The following is a 14,249-nucleotide window of genomic DNA, read 5'->3' as shown; positions in this document are numbered from 1 at the left end:
CATTTCCCTAACCTAAAATCTTTTGAACATCCCCATGTATCACTGCGAAAGCACTGTGGAAGAGAAATTGCATAGCTCTGCAGGAAGAATCAATTCCAGGAAGACGTCCATGGAAATTCTGGTTCAAGATTCATAGGCTGTGAAAAAAACAAGTACATTTGGCCTTGGAAATAGGGAAGGATGATCGAACAGCAAAGGGAGGATTTTCAGAAAATATTACTCAGTCCTGAGAAACTCAAAATGCCTTGATTTTGTTTGGTATAAGATGGAATAGAGAGAAACTTTGATAGGTTTTCAAGCTTCTGTTATTCTACCTTACCACAATAAACAGCATTCTTGAAATCCCTGCACATCTGTTTCTTAGCATTTCCTGCCTCAAGGGGCTGACATAGGTTTTCAACATCAGGCTTAGTTTGGCATCAGAATCCTGGTTCTAATTCTTGACTCAGTTGACTATGGATTCTTCTCCTCTATGTTGGCTTTGTCTAGGGCATGGGTTGCTACCCAAAACAGTTCCAGAACAAGAACATTAACTTACAGCAGAGTCAGCAAATAGTCCACAGTGTATGCATAAAGCTCAAGAAGCTGGTAAGCAACAGACAGGATCAGGTTCAAAAAGAAGTCTAAAGCTAACCCAAGAGTCAAAGTATACACAGTAAGAACACCGAGAAACATCAGCCTGATCAGGAGGTGTTTACATCAAGATGTTGCTTCTGCATTGGTGTATCAGAACTGAAAACTTAGAAAGTCAGAGATACACTGGGACTCTGTTCATACTCCAGGGGTTAATTATTGAGAAATTCAGAACAAGCTATGATTGCAAATAGGCTTTACTCCTAAGCAGCCTCCTTCTCCTGATAGGACCTATTCTTCAAATGTGTACAGTGAGTTTGGCCTGCACCAACAAAATAGCTTGGTGGACGCTCACTCCCTCTTTATCATTTGGGGCCCTCACTGAGGGTCTCAACTCAGAGGATTAGGACTGATTCTAAGCTGCCTCCTGGTTCTTAGCCAAGTTGGGGGTCACAGCACATCCTGGGTCTTATCTTCATACTATTGCATGACAGTCTTTGAGTCTCATTGAATTGCTCATGATTGATGCTATCTGTTGGGTTTTGCTTGAACATGTGGATAAAGGAGTGAAGGAGTGCTACTTATTAACTCCAGTAGGAAGTATTTTGATTAGTTGGACATGGTATAAGAGGTCAATAAAGTGACCCCTTACCTGTGCCAGCCCTACAGAACAGTCAGCCTCCCTTCCCCACCTCCTCTTTCAACACCAGGACCATGGTGTTTAGGACTGATTAACAGTGAATATGGTAGGAAAAATTCTGTATTACTTCTATATCCAAGTGTGAGCATTCATGGCCCTAGATATTTCAAAGGAGCTTTATTATTTTACTACACAATGCCTCCTGCAGTGCAGTAGCAACATTCATTTGTAAATCTCAGGGAAAAAGTGCATGGGAGAGTGGCACAGAAGGTATTCACTCCTCCCGGTTGTTTAGAGATTTGATCTGCAAACCCTCAATACCTTCCATCACCACACACCAAGCAAGTTGCCAGCTGAACATAGAAATGATTGCTGGGGTGATGGAGAAGCTCATTTGTAACATCTTACATTGCCAACTTTGACAGGTGGCTGAAGTGGAAATTTGGCAGAACTCCAAGAAGGAAGAATCAACATGGAGTTACACCAAGGAGATATGACAGCAGTTGGTTTCTGCCACATCTCCAGATTCCTTTGCTCTTTCTGTGCACAGCAGGCTGGTTTACTTCCATCACCACTCAACAGGGTTGTTTGCAATCCTGCCAGTGATTCATTGTGGCTGTATGTTAATGAAGCCAGATCCAAATCTGTCAGCTCGTTGATGAATTTCTTCCTAATAATCCTTATTAGGATATTATTTGAGTGTGCCCAGGCTGGACCTGTTATTGCTAGAGGTAGGATCATGTGCCTAGTGTTGGAAGCAATGAGAAGGAAAGACATAGAGGCTTTTTAATCATGTGGAAGGAAGTCTTCATTAGCTTCTGCTGCTTGGAGGAAAGGATTCCAGAGAGAGAGAGAGAGATGACTCAAAGCAAGAATGGGCTACTTAGCTTGCAAAGCATGCTAGAAAGTACGGCCTGAACCCCAGAATGGGGCCTCATTGGAATGTTAGACAATCTACTGTCAGAGAGAGACCCAACTATATGGTCCCCTTCCCTTTTCCCACTGAAACTCTCTACAGCTTGATATACACGTTTTATTCCCAAGGAAAAGGAACGTTCTTAGCCAACATAAAATGGAACTAAAAGGGCTTTATGAAGTTGCATCTCTGTGTGTGAGTTTTAGATGCTGCTGTCTTAACACATCTGGAGAAAACTGATTTCAGATGTAACAATCTTTGGGATTATTGGATATTATGGGAGAGGAGGAAAAGGAAGACTCATGGCTTCTTGATCCTTGATAAATAGAAGTGTGGGAAACCACTGTATTACCAAATCAGACTGTTGCTTCATTTAGTTCTGTGTTGTCTATTCTGGCAGTTCTTAGGTGGAGGAACTGAAGACTGGACTGAGAACCTTCTAAATGCAAAACATGTGCTCCCCCATTGCATTATGGGAGAGATATAAATTAAAAAAAACTATTTAAATTTAAATGTGTTCAGCTCAGATTGAAAGGCAGTAAATTGGGAATATATTGCACAAGAATTAATAAAGGAGTATATAAAGCTGTACAGTAATAAAATAAGCTATTTCATGAAAATTTAACCTGGCCATTTAATTCATGCCCAAATACGTTTGGTATTAATATCCATTTGGATTTTCACTTTGAGAAGAATGCACAAAACCCAACTGTGTGGTTCTTCCTCCTGAGATAGTTTCAAAAACAAAACAAAGGACAATTCAGAATTTGCTGGATCAACTAAGAGAGAATAATAAACAAAGGAGAGCTCGTCATTCTGTTTTCAAAGACATTTCAAGAATAAGGTTTGCATATCTGTATCATTTCAAATCAATTCTGCTCCAGCCATGAAGATTCCCCATCCAATTGGGTCTTTCCTGAGCCATCTTTCCAGTCAAAATGAATGAATGTCAATAGAAGATGGCTGAGAATTTGAACTGATGATGGATGTGTGTCTACATGCAGGGAGAGAAACAACAAACATGCTTAACACATGTCCTATTTACTTCTTCCTCTCTTTTGCTTTTCTTCTCTCTCTGCTTATAACTGGATAGTTTTTCTGTATTTGTCATGACTCAATATTTTTTCTACGTGTTTTTCTTATATTAGTCATTTATAATGTGGCCCAGCAGGGAAAAAGCAAATCTGGCATTTGAATGCAGAACACCAAATGGTAGGGAGAGCAAGAAAATTGTTCCTTGTAGCTTCATGTATTAGCAAGGATTTTGGTCTGGACCCAGATTTTAACCCAACTTTAAGAACATTTCTCAGACTTCCAGTGGGGACATGGTGGACTGAACAGCTGTGCCCACAGGCTTAGCGGGCGAAGCTGACAATGCGGCAATTTTTTTCGGGCTCAGGCAGGTTTTCCTGAAGCCCAGGAGTGTTCTCTGGATAAACACCTGGAATCACCCCATCTGTCCTCAGGACAGCTGCTTGTAGCCAGAAGATCGCAAACAGCATTTCGTGTTTGACTGGTATGAGCATCTGGGAGGCAGGGATGTCATATTTTCCAAGCCATGCTGTAGCCTTAAAGGGACACTAAGACTGGCCACCCCATTTCTAAATCACCAAATTCGTATATTTTTTAAAGTATGTGTACCCTAAGAGAGGCTTTCTACAGCGAGGAGAAGCTAGCTCTCTTGGTGCTTATTGTTATTTTTGGGATTACTTCTTAATCTTTTTTTTAAAATTTTGGATTTCGTTCTCCTTCCGAATATAAAGGAAGATTGGGAGTAAACAATTGTCTTCCTGTTATTATTTTTGTATTAAATTTGAAGATATTAGCATTTTCCTACATGTTGAATCAGCTGATTTGAACCTTCAGCTTTCTGTTTTCACTTTCCCTTGGGAACTGTCTACTTATCTCACTTGTTTTAGGAAACGCCCCGGTAATGACGTACACAAAGAAGAAAATAGTTGTTCTCTTTCAGTCCTACACTGTATCTGTTTACAGTTTGCTTAGTCAAGTTACAGACAGAATAAATGAAGAGAATGTCTTAAGGCTGCAATCCTATATATTTTCCCAGGAGTCAGTTACAACTAAACAAAATCCACCTGTGAACAGACCTGCACAGGATTGCACTATGTCAGAATTCAAATCAGCCTCACTCAGTATTTTGTATATCCTTGCTGTTAAAAGTCAGAATTGCATCTTTTTGTAACTTTGAAAAAAAAAATTATCTTGTTTTTTCACATCTTTTTAGTTTTTCTTCTTTTTCTGTAATTTTTTTTGGTTTTTTTGTAGCTTTTATCTTTGTCTTGAAACTTAATAAAATTCTTATTAAAAAGAAAAAAAGCAAATTTCTCCCACTTGCTGTGCCCAATTTTGTATGAGCAAATTCAACCTACAGCTATGCCACAGAAGAACTTCCTGACGTATCTGGGAATATGGAGGAGACAGAAAAAGAGAACATCAGAAATTGAGAAGTAGAGGTCTCTACAACTGTTTTTTGTACCATACCTTTATGACATCAGCATCTGGTTTCATGACAAATGTGGTAGACTAAACTCTGTGCTTTGAGTGCTGGGTACCAGACTCTGTGAGTAAGCCAACTCCCCTCTATGACCCAATCTAGGTCTACCAACCTTTATAATAGTACAGTGTCTTCTGGGCCAAAGGATTGAAATTAGCTGTAGGAAAGCTGGCTGGGGCCCACATTTTAAGAAGTGAGTGTCATAAGGATAATTTTATTTTAATTAAACCAGAGTAATACTGATACTCTCCGGTTATGCATTAAGTATTTTCCCTCTCTGGATGTTCTAAAAACTACAATTTGGTAACACTTTTTGGAGGTCTTGGCGGGGGAGGGCTTCATGTGGCCTCAACATCTGAGGTTTTGCTCTGCAAAGAGGCAGCCAAGGTGTTGAACAGTTACACAAGGTCAATTGTCCATTTCAATCAGCACGTTTTATTTTATATTTTATTTTTACTGTTACAGGAGACACCATTTAGAGATAGCCTTGAATCATCTCTGAGAGATATTTGGAATTGAATGTGATTTCAGGCCACCCAAACTCTGCTTGGAGATCTAGTGCTTTGACTGTAACAAGGCAACCAACACACTTTCCCTGTTGAAAGACTTGGTGTATGTGTTCATACACATCTATCTTGCAACTGAACATGCATCGTAGTTGTTTGTGCTTAAATAGATGATGATGGCAATGATAATGTACTGCTTAGCTTCCTTTGCGTCCATTGGTGGTCATGTCAACTTCTCTATCAAGGACTAGGAAACCTTACTTTTCACCAGAGCCCTCAGGCTATTTGCTGAACAGCAATAGTCAATTTCTACTGTTTCTCTTGTCTGCATTAATAAAGTTGCATTCTTTGATTTTAACAGCTCTGAGCAATGTGTGAAATTTCAAAACAGCATACCTCCCTGTCATAGGCTTTCATGCACTAAACGACATATGTCCACACTCATTATTGTTGTAAGTTAGGGACAGCAATGGATTAAGGGAAGACAGAATAAATCCTTACCATTAGCTGCTTAATTGTTGGGTGTTCCTCAGTTTCTCTGCTGGAGGCAGACTCTTTGTGAACAATCTCAACACGGATATCATTCTTGGCTGAAACGACCCCTTTCAGATCTAAGCAAAAGAATAAAGAATTGACCGTTATGAAAAATAATATGAATGTTCATGCTCTGGAGTTCTGAACAACCGCAGATTTTTTTAGGGAATGCTTTTAAATATTCTTATTTGCATGGAACTCCAGAAAGAACCTGAGGGAATTTTCTAGGATACCCATTTGATGTATTCGGGAAACATGGTTGCCACCATTCATTATTATCCAACACTCATTGGATAGTGTTGACAGGGCTTGAAACTTAGGTCTTCTGAAACTTAAAATTTAGCTCTGCTCACAGTGATCTAAGATCATGAGCCAGAAGTCCAGACAGACGGAAGATTACTACTGACATGAGAAGTGCCTTTCCATGTTATATGTTCTAACATAGTCCTTGTTTCCTATACATCCTGTTCTTGATCACCCAAATTAAAATACTGGAAGTCCATGAGTAGAAAATCCTCCCTGGCAAATGAAGTATCACATCATCTAAGTAATGAACTCCATGAGCACACAAGCAGGTATTCTGGATTTTTTCCAAGAGAATACTGTGCAATCAGCCACAGTAGCTGAAGGGGAGGGACTGTTTTCACACCACAGCAAAGAGCAGAGAAGGGCAGTGAGATTTAGAGACTTGGTTTCTACCCACCTCCCCACCCCTGTATCCCAGGAGTCATCTGGCAATCTTTGAAGAGGCTGTTTTTGAAAAATTAAACCAAAGATAACAAGCAGCAGGCTTGAGAGGAAAGGGAGACGGTTTTCTCTATGCATGCCTAAGATTAAAGACTGAGAGGAAGGTAAATCTAAGCAGCCACAAGCTTTGAAGAAACATTGAGAAGTAGGCCTGCTATTCATGATTGGCCCTTGAACAAACACATTAAAATGCAGATGATTTATTTATTGGATTTATGCCTTTCCAATAAATGACCTTCAAATTAGCTAGCAACAAACAAACCGAAAGCACAACACCCCCACCCCCCCAGGTAACCTCCCCAAATTTGACACACAGCAAAGGTCTACCTAACATTAAAATGCAATTATTTGACCTCTTGTAGTAGGTAAAATCAAATCTGTTTTTGAGTCAAGCACAACTCTGTTCCTCTTTTTCCCACAAGTTTGATACTGTTGATTATTCTGATTATTATCTTTGAGGAGATTTTCTTACGTTCTGATGTTTTTCACTCGGAGCCTTCGGGACTGGGTGGTGTACAAATTAAAGAAATAGAATTCCTGCTGGCTTCATATAGGCATCCATGGAGTTGTCTTGGCAAGAGTACAGAAGTAGCTTGCTGTTGCCTTCTTCTGGGATGGCTTTGACTACCCAGTTTAGCCTACAGTCCTGCTGTTCCCTGGAGGTTTCCCATCCAACTACTAACTAGGACTGACCCAACTGAAATTCTGAATCCAGACAAGATTGCTGGAGTTCCTGTAGGTAGGAGTTATAAACCGGAGCTGCCTCTGAGTGTATAGGTAGTTCTCGGTTAACAAAGTTAATTGGGATCAGAATTTCCATCACTAAGTGATGCAGTCATAAAGTGTGATATCATGTGACCATGCTGCTTAGTGATGGCACTTCCGGTTGTCATTATTAAGCAAATCCTGCACCGTCGTTAAGTGCAACACCACATGTTTGTGACCTCCTGTTGTCTTCCCCATTGACTTTGCTTGTTGGAAGCCAGCAGTGAAAGTTGCAAATGGCAATCATGTGACTGCAGGATGCTGCAATGTTGTAATCACCAAGCACCTGGATCACAATCACATGACAGTGGGGATGCTGTGACGGCCAGAACTTCGAAGACTGGTCATAACTACCATTTGTTCAGTGCCGTCGTAAGTTTTAACAGTTGCTGAATGAGTGGTTGTTAAGTGAGGAGCCGCCCAGAGTCACTGGGTAGGGTGATGGGTGGCAGAGAAATCTGATAAATAAATAAATAATAAATCTGTAATGGGAAAAAGGAATAACCTTGAGGAACAGGAGGAAGAACTGTAACCAGGACAATGTCAGGTAAAATAATCTGAGTCTGGGCCAAAAGTGTAACCTGAGTGAGCATCTCAGAGAAGACCTTCTCTAGTTCTCACAAAGATAAAGGGAGGGAGGGGGGAAGCACTTGCAGACTTGCAAGATTCTGTTACTATAACCTTATCATAAAGTTAGTGTTAACAGTCTTGCTGGCTGGAGAATTCTGGGAGTTGAAGTCCATACATCTTAAAATTGCTGAGGTTGAGAAACACTGTGCTAAAGTCTTAAACCTGGTTGTGCTTCTAGCAGGGGCCTAGTGAATGCTACCTCACCCAGCTGCTATTCCCATGATGCTTTGGAAGAACTCATGACAGTAGATTGATACAAAGCCTATATGAAAATATAGTCTATATGCCTTCTAGTGCAAACAAGAGAAATCAGATATGAGTAAAACTAAAATACCAGGTTCACTGGCCAGAAGGAGTCAGAAACAAAGCAGATTTTACCAGGTTAGGCCAAGCATTCAAGGTGCATCAAAACCAGGGAATTCTTCATACTGAATTGAATCAGATAGTCCAGCCAAAAGACATTTGTAGCATTGCTCTGATCCCATTTGAAAGTTTTTATGTTCTGATTTCCATTGTGTCCACTCAGTTATTGCTTCAGCCACCACGTGGAGAAGCTAATTGGGACAGGGTTTTAGTATGGATGTTACTCTTGAGGATTTTTTCCTTACAGCTGAGTGCTCTTGTGCCTTTCAGTTCTCTGGCATGTACATACTAAGTGGGATCTCAGTCTTAAAATTGAACCCAGCCGTTGTGACCACTGCCCTTGCCTCTCCTGGGACCACTCTGCCAATGGCTTCTTGAGGCTCTGTTTCATTCTTGAAATAATTTTTCAAAAGGTCCATGACAGTAGCATTACTCAGATATTTGTAGACCAGAATGCAAGCTTTGGATCAAGATGGTACTTTTGTTTTATGAATCTCGTTGACATAAGGAGTTATCTGCTGACACAGCCATTTGGAGCTAATACCTTATTGGAAAGGGAACATCTATGAATTCTACAATAAAAACAGCAAAGGAAGTAAAATACTGTGGATTACTTTTTTTACAATGAGTCCATCAAATTAAAAAGCCCTGAGCATTTCAACCAAGAAGGTATAAAAACCTCCCAACCTTTAGTTACTAAATAAAGAACTGCAAGGTGAGAGAGGAATCCAACCCAGGTCTCAAACCCAATCCTTTGGGAAATTCTTCCATACATCTGCTAAACCGAATGTGAAGGGAGAGAGTTGTTCAACAGAATTTTCATCTAAACTGGGATGGAAAATCTTTTCTTCTTACAAGGGTCACTTCTCTGGGCATTGTAGGAGGAAGGCTGTGTTAGTCTGTGGTAGCCAAAAATCTGAAGGAATCTGGTACCACCTTTTCTGACTAACAGATTTTATGAGAAGGCTTTTAAGAACTACAGCTCACTTCATCAGGCTCTGGTAAAGGTCTGAAAAGGTTCTACGAGATGCCTTCTGGTTCCTTTCTTGAGTAATTTGCTCAGGGCTGGGTTGTGAGGCTGAAGCACATCAGGACAAAGTTAAAGGGAAACAGTTATCATCTTTTTTGGGGGGGGCAGACTGTTTTTGTTTTTTTATCCCACCTTTATTATTTTTATACATAACTCAAGGTGGGGAACATACCTCCTTCTATTTTCCCCACAGCAACGACCCTGTGAGGTGAGCTGAGCTGAGAGAGTGGGACTGGCCCAAAGTCACCCTGCCAGCTTTCGTGCCTAAGGGACTAGAACTCACCGTCTCCCGGTTACTAGCCTGTTGCCTTAACCACTAGACTAAACTGGCTGTTGTCTGTCCTCAGCATCAGAGGGCCACAAGAATTTATGCTGAGGACTGCAAGTCACTCTTGCTCGCAAAGTTGCACCACATCATTTCTGGGGAGAGGAGAAAACCATTTGTTTTCGCAACCTCAAGCAGCAATACCCCGGGCTGGCTTTGAATGCAGTTAATCTGCTCATGTAAACATTTCACAGAGCTCCCTGGGTTTTGCAAACTGCCAGACCATTAAACATTTGCGGAATTGGGTTTAATTTAGTCATTTATTTTGGCATCCCCAATTTCCTGTTTGATTATAAACAGAGGAGGGAGGAAGAGGTAGAAATCTAAGTAGTCATCAGCATCTTTGCTTCACAGCCTGCATAATGTAATGGTGCTCAGTGGGAAGGTTTCAACCACTGGAGAGACTTGGAGAAATGAAGGCACTTTATAACAAAAACTGGAGGCTCACTGGAATAGGAGCAGGTTTGAAATCCCTGTAAATAATGCATGCTTTCAAGTGACAGGCTATGAATCATGTCTTGGGCTGGTTTCTGAATGACAGAATACTTTATGAGATACAGTAACTCAAGCGTTCATCTCTGTGCTCCTCAGTCTGTATGCAAACATGATGATGTTTGTGGGTACCAAGAGTCAGAGAGATGGCAGAGCAGTACAAAGAAGTGTGTGAACTAGGCTACTGGGAGCTTTTCTACCTTCATTGCTCAAAGACCTTACATACTTAATTACCAAATAGTTATATAATCCCGGGTTTCTGTAATCTGCAGGTAGAGCTGGAAAAGCTCATGTCTGAAACATGTCCATCAGTGTCAGCAATGCTGGACTACATGGACTGAGGGTCTGTTTCAGGTAGCTACCAGGGTTTCATAACAATTAAAATAGACCCTACACTTGGAATTGTTGCGGGACCCTCACAAAAAAGCTGGGTCAAGCTATTTTGTGAGTGCAATTCCATTCAGGCAGAGGTTTAGGGGACAATGGCCTACAACCTCAACAGACTGATTGCAAATTCAGTCAAAGCTAACAAACTTGGCTGATTGGCTGCACTGAATGACTAGATTCACATCTCAGACTAACCCTGTAGGTGGTTTGCTTGCTCAGAGTTGTGAGTTCCCCAAAACTGCTTCCTAGAAATTTGGTGGCACAATTTGAGATGCAGAATTTTGGACTCATATTTCCTTTAACCCCCCTCCCCACAAAAACAAGTAAAAAACCAACGACAACAACCATGCTCTTTTGGTGATGCTACTGCATCACCAGATGGCTTCCTATGGCCATGTAGAAGGTGAGAAGGCTGAGTTGGTGTCCTGACTACTCAAAGATTACAAATTCCTGATTTAGGGCTTTAGATATATTATGAACCCAGCCAAGTATGGTTTATTGAACAACCATGATTAAGCAAAACTTGACTTAACATTAGTATGTGAACTTGGTCAATGTGAGAAGCAGAAGGGACATGTCCTGTGTGAATGTCCTACCTCCTGGTTCCCATTGAGCTACTGGGGGTAAACTTCTCCAGTGGAACTAGTTGTTTCTCTTTTACCAAGAGATAGCAAAAGGAATGTTTATCTGACAGTGGAGTAGAGAGACAATCTTAGTACAGTACAGGGGCCTGTGTTGTTGCAAGAAAAGAAAAATCAAGGTTACTAATACCTGAATTAACGTCTGTTGCACCTGGGGCAATGGCTTCTTAATTGATAACCTAGTGCCATCAGGCAAATCAATACTTAATTTAGTAGTTTTCTTCTACCTTTCTCTTGATAATGCTTTTTTTTTAAGGCCATCTTTTGCCTATCGCCCTCAGACATCTTCTAGTAATGGGCTTACAAACACATCCTGATGGAATTTTCCAAGCTTCACAGTGAAGAAAAGCCCTCTTTCTTTTCTCCCCACCTCTTCTCTTTCTACCCTGTTTTGTTTTATTGTTTCTTCCTGTGTTCTGTTCAGGAATACAAGCAACGGCCTGAGTGCCAAAGCCTCAACATTTAATCACAATGAAAAGCCAATTATAGCCTCATAGAGTCTTTCCTAGGGAATAATAGTCCTTAAATAACTTTTTAGCTGGTAAAGCCATCCAGGAACAACCATAGATACATATTAAGGGCAGCAAAAGTATCAGCCCTGGAGAATCTCTCTGGTTACTATATACATATATTGCTTGTGATGAGTTTTGCATCTTTTCATTAAAACACAGGTGGGAAACATCTTCTGTTGATAGCCACTCTACTGACCTGGACCTTCTTTAGCTTAGGTAATGCTATATATTCTAATTTTTAATAATAATTCTAATTGTTAATAAATATTGTTTATATTTGTATAATGATTGTTTTTATCTATTTGTTTTATTTGATTGTTGTACAATGCCCAGAGTCACTTCTTGTGAGATGGGCGGCTATATAAATTTGATAGATAGATAGATAGAGAGAGAGATGATAGATAAATAAAGTAATGTAACATTTATTACCAGCCAAAGACCCATATCAGCTTAGCTGGAGCTTTTCCTGATTTCTAACCAGCACAGTGGATGTTGTGAGCAAGTAGATCAAAAGCTTCAAGACTGAAGGAGTCCCAAAAGCTGATCACTCATCACTGCTCACTTATCATTAGGCCAACTAAACAGGTCTTGGGAAACCAAGAAAGCATTTTACAGTCATGTGTCAGTCTGTGATTTGAAGTGATTCAAAACGATGCTTCATTGTTCCTCGTGGAGGACTAAACTGTACATTCTCTCAGTACTAAACTAACTATCTTTTCTTTTACGTCTCCCACTTTCCTTCCCTCCAGTTTTTTTTGTTTTTAAAACCTGCAAAAGGAGTTACTATTTTTCTACTGCATCCTCAGGATGATTCACAATTTCTTTTGGTCAGTTTTTTTTGAAGGGGTTATTGTTTTGGTCATGTTTCTGAGCTCATTGTTGCAAGGTGGGTAACTGTACCACAATTCTCTTGGCTTATTTCTCCATCCCTCCGCATATTCCCCCGGATGAGCCTGCTTCCTCATCTGATAAAGCCCCTGGAAGGAGGTCCTTCAGAATCTTTTCCTTTGGGGTTGAACTGAAGTTTGGGAAACCAGGAAGGCTACAGCACATGGAAGACAAGGTTGTACAAAAAGAAGACACTTAATATACCCATCGGCTGCCTGGTACTGTATTTAAGTTAATTAAGAGCCAGGGGTGTCTGCAGGAAGAGGGTCAAAATAGTCAAGATGGCAACCGCAACCAAGTAATCAGAGCCCTACTCTATTTTACATATGTTGTGGAGCTCTGATTGCATGCTTGTATCTGCTGTGTCTTTTTTGACTTCTTGCAGACATTCCTGCAAAGAACTACAGAATTTCACTGAAATTTCTCTTAGGGGGAAAAAGTCTTGAATGAAGATGATTGAAAAAGAGTTAAACATACTTTTTTGGCATAGCCTTAAAATCATATAGGAAGGCAGGCAGGCAGGCAGGCAGGCCGGATTGGGAAACCATTCAACTCAGTATCGTTTTAAAATTGGTTAGACTACAAATAAATGGTTTTCTCATTATAATTGACAAGATACTTCATGCAGAAAACAGATGATCTAAACTTCCGTGAGCTCTAAAACAGCCATTCCAGAAAGTGACAGACTTTGCTCATCTTAATTGAAATGTGCCCAGCCCCTCTTGATTTCTTCCAAGTCCTGGGAAAGCTTGATAATTTCATTAGCAAAGGAGTTTCTCAAGCCTTCCCAAATGATTAATATATTGATGGTATTCTTGAGGCTACTTGTAATTTGCTAACACAGTTTTTAATTTTATCAGTTAAGGAACTACTCTTGATTCCGGATTCTAACATGTTCATTGTTTCTATTCTTCGTAGTTCTGGGGAAACTATAGAAAAAGTATTCTGCAAATGAAGAGGATACAACTGGCACATATAAGAAAGCAGCACAACAGCACTTGAATTTTAGTCATTTATGCTATATTGGAATTGACCAAGAGGTGGCCTATTGATACTTTGAAAAATTATCAGTAAATTGCTTAAGTCACTTATTCAGTCAAGTAGCTTCTCTGGCTGCCTGGATGATTTTATTCAGATCAAAGGATGCTGCACAGAATGTTTTCTACTCTCTAATGCAACTTGTGTGTATTGTTTGCTGAAGGGTAAATGCTCACACAGTGTTTTCTCTGATGCTTGGATAGCATCTGTTGATCAGACAGGTGTCTTCTAGAAAGCTACTTGAATAAGCAGGATGGAATCTTTTCTCCTGCTCTTTGGAAAAGGGAACAGACAATATCTGAGCAAGTTCCCAAGTGGGAGATATTATGAGTGACAGATGGCCACACAATGGCAAATGCTCCACATTTAGGTTGAGTATTCTGTCAGTTTTCCTTATCTTAGCTTTATCAAATAAAACAATACACAGCTTTCCTTCTGTTGGAACTGAAGCATTTTGAAGTGACGAGTAAACTTGAATTACGAAACTGAAAAACTTAAGTTGTCAAAACCTGACTGCACTGCAAAACAAGCAAGCAACAAACAATGAAAAGTATGTTAATTCACAGGATGCTGCATGGAGTTATTCCATTGCCATGTTGTAGATGGGGAGAGGTGAGGTACAAAACATTGCTGTGGGTGGATGGAAGTATGGTTACTTGTGGGTAGACTAGATTTATTAGCTTATGATTTCACATCAAGCTGATTAATGTTTAGGATTAACAAGACATCCTGAAACAGTATCTAGGG

General features: G+C 40.2%; 2 protein-coding genes across 2 annotated transcripts in view; one reads left to right on the top strand and one right to left on the bottom strand.

The window, feature by feature from the left end:
• Positions 1–6,005, top strand: part of FAM118B (family with sequence similarity 118 member B) — a 257,749-nt gene extending 251,744 nt beyond the window's left edge. Inside the window, exon 8 of the transcript XR_010068461.1 lies at positions 5,991–6,005. The gene's annotated coding sequence lies outside the window, so the exon portion shown is untranslated. The remainder of the gene's footprint in view (positions 1–5,990) is intronic.
• KIRREL3 (kirre like nephrin family adhesion molecule 3) overlaps positions 1–14,249 on the bottom strand; it is a 672,744-nt gene that overhangs the window by 22,348 nt on the left and 636,147 nt on the right. The window contains exon 15 of the mRNA XM_063310966.1: positions 5,652–5,761. Within this exon, the coding sequence (XP_063167036.1) occupies positions 5,652–5,761 (110 nt within the window). The remainder of the gene's footprint in view (positions 1–5,651; positions 5,762–14,249) is intronic.

This window comes from Candoia aspera, chromosome 9 (genome assembly GCF_035149785.1).
Source record: "Candoia aspera isolate rCanAsp1 chromosome 9, rCanAsp1.hap2, whole genome shotgun sequence".
Classification (NCBI taxonomy): domain Eukaryota; kingdom Metazoa; phylum Chordata; class Lepidosauria; order Squamata; family Boidae; genus Candoia; species Candoia aspera.
The sequence above is the reverse complement of the archived record's forward strand: the minus strand, read 5'-3'. Positions and strand labels throughout refer to the sequence as shown.